The sequence below is a fragment of the Diceros bicornis genome, chromosome 31, assembly GCF_020826845.1.
Source record: "Diceros bicornis minor isolate mBicDic1 chromosome 31, mDicBic1.mat.cur, whole genome shotgun sequence".
NCBI classification, from domain to species: domain Eukaryota; kingdom Metazoa; phylum Chordata; class Mammalia; order Perissodactyla; family Rhinocerotidae; genus Diceros; species Diceros bicornis.
Window position 1 is genome coordinate 34,568,202 of NC_080770.1, and position 8,101 is coordinate 34,576,302.

The 8,101-nt window shown below is 36.7% G+C and overlaps 1 protein-coding gene across 1 annotated transcript in view; it reads left to right on the plus strand.

The window, feature by feature from the left end:
• The window catches only part of FBXO3 (F-box protein 3), a 32,240-nt gene extending 25,299 nt beyond the window's left edge, over nucleotides 1-6,941 (plus strand). Inside the window, exons 10-11 of the mRNA XM_058527174.1 lie at nucleotides 343-533; nucleotides 5,795-6,941. Of these exons, the coding sequence (XP_058383157.1) occupies nucleotides 343-533; nucleotides 5,795-5,965 (362 nt within the window). The 3' untranslated portion in view covers nucleotides 5,966-6,941. The remainder of the gene's footprint in view (nucleotides 1-342; nucleotides 534-5,794) is intronic.
• The last annotated feature ends 1,160 nt before the right edge of the window (nucleotides 6,942-8,101 follow it).

Sequence of the window (8,101 nt, forward strand, 5' to 3'; positions counted from 1 at the left end):
TTTTTATTACTCATGTCTTAAGGATGGTGTCTTCCATGCCTCAAAGCATTTTGAAAAAGAAAATATTCCTATTTTGTTTTGTTTTATTTTACTAGATATTCTTCCCCATCCCCCACACACACTATAGAGAATTAGGGGAATACAAAAGAAAAGTCAAGAGGAATAAAATACTCACTTATAATACCATACCTTTTAACGTTTTGTTATATTTCCTTTTAGATTTTTTTCTAATTGTGCATTTACTTTAACATAGTTTACATAATCCCGTAGAGGACATATCTTATTTGCTATAGTGAGGAACTGAATTTTATACTATGATTATTATCACTGTTTTCTCTGCAGGTGAATTTCCAATCATCAGCCCAGGTCGGGTATATGAATACACAAGTTGTACCACATTTTCTACAACATCAGGATATATGGAAGGATATTATACCTTCCATTTTCTTTACTTTAAAGACAAGATCTTTAATGTCGCCATTCCCCGATTCCATATGGCATGTCCGACGTTCAGGGTGTCTGTAGCCCGATTGGTGAGTTAAATTTTCCTCTGGGGCTGATTTACATGACGGTAGAATTAACTCCACAGAGGGCTTTTGTTAATTAGCCAGACAGATTGTTTATAAATGGTTCCAGAGAACTCTAGAGATTGTGAGGAAGTATCATCGGGGGCCCATGTCAATATGTTGGGGGAGGTAGACAATAAGTAAGCTAGACTCTATATACTTCAGTCAGAGTAACTCTATTGTTATCTGTTTTTCGTTTGTTTTTGTTTGTTTTCAATAGATGTCATTTTTTGAGCAGTTTTAGATTCACAGAAAATTGAGCAGAAGGTACAGAGATTTCCTAAATACTTCCTATCCCCACACATGCCATTCCCTCATTATCAATATCTCCTACCAAGTGATACCTTTGTTACAATTGATGAACCTACATTAGCACATCATAATGACCCAGAGTCCCTAGTTTACATTAGGGTTCACTCTTGGTGGTGTACATTCTATGGGTTTGGACTAATGTATAATGACATGTATCCACCATTATAGTATCACAGAGAGTAGTTATTGGTTTCAGAGGTTCAGCCTCTTTTCCGCTGTTTTCAAAAACAATTCTGTGGCCTAATGAGAAACACCACACTAGACCAGTTAGAATAGGCTTTATTTTATTTCATTAAGACTGGGAAAACAATTTCTTACAGTGTTTTTGCTAAAACTCCCAATTTTGTAAAATAATACAAATATCTTATGGAGTTCATTACAAAGAGGATGTAATGGGTAGACTTGTACTTTAGTAGTCTGTCTTTGGGATCATTTCCTAAGTCAAGTAGGTATTATTTTTAAAATCTTGCTTTGAGGGTTACCTTATGACAAATGTAGCAGTAACCCAATCTTATGGGCTATAAAATGATTGAAGAGAATTATGAAGCTCCAGTTATACAATAGGAATAAAATATGAATTTTATACCTGGAATGTAATTGACCTGCAGGCATTGAATGTTCAGAAAGTGCCTCTGGCTCATGGGATGACTCTAATGGGTGGGTCTAAAATAAGTCTGGGAGGATGGACATGATGTTAATCTGACCCAGAGCTGACACATTCCCAGCTCCAGTTTGGAAAAAGAAGGATGATGATGAGACTTGAGGCCATTATACTTGTGGTGTGTCTGGTGAAAAGGATCTACAGTCCGGGTTTGGAAGTGAAGTTAAGCTTCCCTCCCAGTGGAGGAATGCTTTCTACTGCATATTTCTAGTACTAGGAATGTGCTACTTCCTGTAACAGTCTTCCATTTTTGACTAACCCAATTTCTGTAGGAGATTGGTACCATCTTACCCTTAAATGTGTGATGCAAGCCATGTGGCTGTGGAGTTCTCTTTGTGGGAAAGTTTTGAAATATGAATTTAATTTCTTTAATATTCATATTTTCTTCTTGTTTCACTTTTGTTAATTTGTGTCTTTCAAGGGATTTGTCCATTTTGTCTAAATGTTGAATTTATTGGCATAAATTTATACACAGTATTCCCTCGATACCTTTTTAATGTCTGCAAGAACTATAGTCATATTGTCCTCTTTTGTTCTTCATGTTGGTAATTTTTATCTTCCCTTTTGTTGATCAGTTTAGCTGGGGGGTTCCATTTAAAGGAACAACTTTTGGTTTCACTGATTTTCTCTATTGTTTGGTCATTTTCATTGATTTCTGCAGTTACTTTTATTTCTCTCCTCCTATTTACTTTGAGTTTAATTTTCCTTTTTTCTAGCTTCTTAAAGGTGGTTCAGATTATTGATTTTAGACTTTTCTTCTCTCTAAGCACTGTTTTAGCTGCATTTTACAAATTTTGATCTGTGTGTTTTCATTAACATTTAGTTCAAAATATTCTCAGATTTCCCTTATAATTTAGTTTTGATCTATGACTTTTCTAGAAATGTGTTAATTTCCAAATATTGGAGATTTTCCAGTTAACTTTTGGTTGTTGATTTCTAATTTTGTTATGGTTAGAGAACTCACTGAGTCTAATTTCAATCCTTTTAAATGTTTTATGGCCCAGCATTATGATCTGTCTTGGTAAGTAATCCTTTTACATTTGAAAAGCTTGTATATTCTGTATTTGGGGGAATATTATTCTATAAATGACAGGTCAAATTGGTTGACTGTTTCAAGTCTTCTGTATGTTTACTGATTTTTTTTTTTGTCTTCTCAGCGAGATGATTGTTGAAATCTCCAACTATAATTACGGTTTTGTCGATTTCTCTTTAATTATGTCAGATTTTCTTCATGTATTTGAAGCTCTGTGATTATATGCAAATATCTGCAAATATGCTTAGGATTGTTAAGTCTTTTTAAAGAAGTGCTTCTTTTATTGTCATGAAATCTCTATCTCTGATAACATTCCTTGTCCTAAAGTTGCTAACGTTCCTGACCTAAATTGTAAAGAGTGTTGAGGTTTGTTTGGGCAGGCAGTTAAGGTACTGTTGGGTCAGCATGATACTGTTGAGGCTTGTTTTATTGTTTGTTAGGGTGGGCATAAAGTAGTCTTTACTTAAGGACAGTAGTTCTCAAACTTTTTGGTCTTATGATGCCCTTAAGCTCTTAAAAACTGAGACGTTTTATAACATTTACTTAATCCTTTTTTAAAGTTTTAAAATTTATAATTTTAAATTACAATAATAAACTCATTACATGTTCAACTCTCTTTTACTTATGTTCTTAATTGAGAGTTTTAGTTTCCTCCCAACCACAAGTAAGCATATAAAATCTTGACCTGCCTGTGTCAAATGTTCACTCTCTCAAAGATGAGCAATCAATAAAAAGAAATGAGAATTCTGGACTTCTTTCTAATCGACATGAAGAGGCAGTGGGATTGTGTTTGTATTGTACTTCCTGTTGAAATATTTGCTTTCTTGGTAGGGAAGCTGAATTGTTCTCCTGTTTTGTCCTTTAACCATATGATAATTATTGTACTTAATACTTCCTTGTGCGTTATGCTTTGAATGCCACTATAAAGTATACTTTCGGTTGGTCTTAAGCCTCTTCTTGGTCTGGGTGGTTTGTTGATTGGGGACGCTTCAGAGGCTCCTGCTGCTGCTCTATTTCCGTCCTTGTCTGTGCTCTTCCTCCCATCTGTTGGGGTATGTACACTTCTGAGGGCATCAGCAGGCTCCCTCCTTAGCCACATTGATTTCTTTAACAGTTTGTCTGTTTTTCTTCTTCATTAAGATAATTGATAATCATACATCCTGGATTTAATGTTTTAGAATTTTCTAAGCCTTCCCCCTCCCCTGCTTTTGGACCTTCTGCTGAGTTATAAAGTCTTCACTCCCTAGATTAAAAAAAATCAAAAGATAAAAATAATGGAATGTCTTATGTCATATTTATGTATATTTTCTCTGATTGTTATTATTGTTATAATAAATCGTGACAATTCCTTTGACAGATCCTAAAGGACAATTTTTTTCTCTCACATTAATTAATTTGCTTGCTCAACAAATATTTACCTAGCAGTTGCTGGGGAAAATACACTGAACGATACAATCAAAAGCTCTTTTTGTTTTCGGGGATGTAATGTGCAGCATGGCAACTATAGTTAATACTGTATTGCATATTTGAAAGTTGCTAAGAGAGTAAAGCTTATAAGTTTTTGTGAGAAGAAGAATAAAATTCTGTAACTGTGTAGTGACAGATGTTAACTAGACATTGTGGTGATCATTTTGTAACATACAAATATCGAATCATTATATTGTATACCTGAAACTAATATAATGTATGTCAATTATACTTCAATAAAAAAGAAAAGAAGTAGAAAGTTGAGGAGATAAAAAATCTCTGCCTTGGAATTTACATTGTAGTATGAAGACACAAAGTGTAGCAAATAAACACTATGTACTTATGTCAAGCAGTAATAAGTGCTCTGGAGAAAAATCAGAGTAAAGGGGATAAGGAGTGTCCTGTTTGGTTGTTCTGATTTAAAGATGTGTCAGGGAAGGCCTCAATGACATCTGAGTTGAGACTTCAAAAAAGTAGAGGAAGCCAGGTGGATATGTGGGAGAAGGCTGTTGCAGGCAAAAGAATAGCAGGTGCAAAGGCCCTGAACCACTGATGTGCTTGGTCTGTTTGAAGAGCTGCAGGGAGGCCAGTGTAGCCGAGTGTAGTGACCAGAGGAGAGTGGTTAGAGGTGAGATCAGGGGGGTCAAGGGGTACTGGACAGGTAATGCCGGAAAAGCTTCATCATGGAAGGACTTTTGCTAACGTCACAACCCAAGTTTCTCAAAACTTCCCACATTACCAGCTAGGGCCTCCTTGTGTTCAGATCTCTGTCCACTATAGCAACTCCTCTCATTGGGTCTTCAAATGTATGAGAACACATTGACAGCAGAGTTAAGTCAAGACTTGATCAGACACTGCTTAAGCAGAATTGAAGTTTCCAAGAGATGTTCATGTTGCGTGTTCAACATCACTACTGCCCTGAGAGCCTTCAACAAGTTAATTTCACAGTAGAGGCTACCGATGGCAGTTGAATTGAAATGGTGTGTCTTTACAGTAGGAGCTCAATACAAATATCAGACCTCTTGTTGACAGTACATAAAAGTTACCAGTAGAGGTCATACCTTATTGCTGTTTTCACATCCTCTTTTCTATAAGCATATATATTAATAAAGAATTGTTACTTAACACAAATATGATAAATTCAGTAAAATTGTATCTTGGGTTGTTAGGAATGATCTGTTTGCTACCTCGTGTAACTTATCAACTACCGTGTAAATTATCAACTACCATATAAAAAATAAGGATTGTATTAATGAAATATATTTACCATGAAGACCACATTGAACATTTTTATTTTTTATTTTTTTATTTATTTTTGAGGAAGATTAGCCCTGAGCTAACATCTGTTGCCAATCCTCCTCTTTTTTGCTGAGGAAGATTGGTCCTGGGCTAACATCCGTGCCCATCTTCCTCTACTTAATACGGGACGCCACCACAGCATGGCTTGATAAGCTGTGCGTCAGTGCGTACCCAGGATCTGAACCTGTGAACCCTGGGCCACCGAACTGGAACGCCCACACTTAACTGCTGCGCTACCAGGCCAGCCCTGCATTGAGCATTTTGAAACATATGATAGAATATGCACTCTAGAATCTTGCATCAGCACGTGCATTATGAAAATGCACCGTTCAAGTCTATAAAAATTCATATTTTGGCATGTCTGGTTGTTTAGATTCCAGATAAATGAGAATTTGCATTAAGTAAGTATTAAAAACTGATGGAAGTTCTTATCAAAAGATTGTTTTCTCTTTCAAGGAAATGGGTCCTGATGAATATGAAGAGATGGAAGAAGAAGAGGAGGAGGAGGAGGAGGAAGACGACGATTCAGCAGATATGGACGAGTCTGATGAAGATGAGGAGGAGGAGAGACGCAGGAGAGTCTTTGATGTTCCCATTCGCAGACGGCGCTGCTCACGCCTTTTTTAGCAAGCCTCTGCTGATGGAAGCACCGGGATGAGTCCAGTTTGTTAAATAGATTTCTCGATAATGTAAATAAATTGTTCTCAGCATATAGCAGGAAAATTAGCATGAAACATTGTTCCAGGCCCTGGGTTCTATGCGACACTACATTAGGAATTGGATGGTTTTGATTTGCTTTGTGTTTTTGAGGTAGAGGAGGAAATGGGAACTTTTTTTTTCTCTTCTAGAAGTCATTGGTGGACTAGTTCTCTAGCTAAGCAATAGACATTTCTTTGTTTTAAAATATTTTATACTTATAAAAATAGGGAAATGGGAGGGAGTTGTTTTGAATAAGGATTTAAAATGTAGCAGAAATACCTACACAAGAATGGAGAGAAACTCTGTGACTGGATGATTCTGTGAAAAGACCTCTTAAGTTGTGACTTATTTAGAAATGAACAGAATTTGTAATTAGGCTAATCCATTTAGTGATTCCTATATATTTTGTACTCGCAGGGAACTAATTGACTAAATAGCTTGACTGCTAGTTGTTGGTCCTTTCTTAGACAATCTGTCCTTGAATTTAAAGTCTTTATCATTATGACCTTGACCTTGCATTTAGTCTTTAACTCTACCAACCTTGAATTTAATTTAAAATCTTCAACAACCTTGAATTTAATTTTAATGTCTTTAGCACTATGACCTTTATCATATTGTTCACAGATGCATCATTTTTGAAATGTGTGTAAAAGTATGTATTGTGTTGTTTATTAACAAAAGCTTCTTGACAATGTCTCATGTAGTCTAAATTTGTAAATACTGCTTCTGTTTTGTTTCTGCTTTATACACTTGACTAACTTTGTGATAAGTGACATGAATTTTACGTTAAGTATGTTTTCCTGAAACATGGATTTTTTTCTAATTATATAATTCAGAGTTTGAAATGAAATCCTCCAAGTGTCAAAAACTCACATTTTAAAAACAAACTTTAGTTCCGATCCTGTATTGTGTGTAATTGCCTATTTTCCATAAACTAGTATTAGTAAGCTTTTGCTCTTAAGACTGAAGATGAGATCAAAACTCCTTGGCCTGTTGCCCATTTAGAGTCATTTCCTGGCTTTGACTATATCCTGTCCTGTGCTCTGCCTTCCATTTTCCCAAGAACAGTTCTTTTGTAGGGAAGCTGTAGGAAGAGGGAGGTGCAGACAGGGTTGGGCAGCTGCCATCAGGGATCACAAAGGTAAACTCACCCTTTCATATTGGCATACGTCAAAATGTTCTGAAATGGACTAACGGTTTTTCCTGCTTATTTTTTTAATAGAGTATTATCAGCATACCACATTCTTCTGTTATGCCCATCTCTCTGTTTTTTAATCAATCCACTGATTTTTCGAAAAAAAAACTTTCCTAATAAAACAATAATTTAAATAATGTTGCAAGTTAAAGCTGGCCCCAGGATTTCTTGCAATTCTTTACCTCTCTTTTCCAGATAACCCCCCTCTCAGGTCCCGGAGTACTCCTGAGGCCCCCGTCTCCCCACAGCTCCATCCAGCCCTTGCTCCTCAGGATGCTTCAGGTGTGCTCGTCCTCTCATCAAACTCCACATTCTCTTAGTATGTTGAATGAATAACGTCTAGCTCATACCAGGGTGTGATTTATGACTGATGTTTTATTTCATTGGCAAGAATGTATATTCACACACAAAGGGATCTCACAGTCGGTCAGACTATGCTTTTGGTGGAGTGAAGGCCATTTCTGGCTCTGAGGTCCCTTGCGAACACCACTTATCTTTTACTCAGAGGTAACTAGTTCAGGGCTGATATGGTGGCCCAATAGTGTCAACGTTTCAGATTCCTTCCATCTTTCTGTTCTGCCATCTCTAGCACGAGACTTCAATGTTAAAGGTCACCTAATGGTTGCAAGATGGCAGCTGCAGTCATATTGTATTCCGGGAAGGATGATGAGAAAGGGGAAAAATTAAATAGAAAAATAAAAAGTCACATAAGGCTGGAGAGGTAAGCCAGCCAGGTCTTCAGCAGTCATGTGGAGGATAGGTGGAGAAGGGGCAGGGCATGCAGGAATTAACCTGGGCAACATGGAGACCTGGTCAGAAGGAATTGTAATGGCCCAAGGAAGACATGCTACAGGCCTGAATTAGGGCAG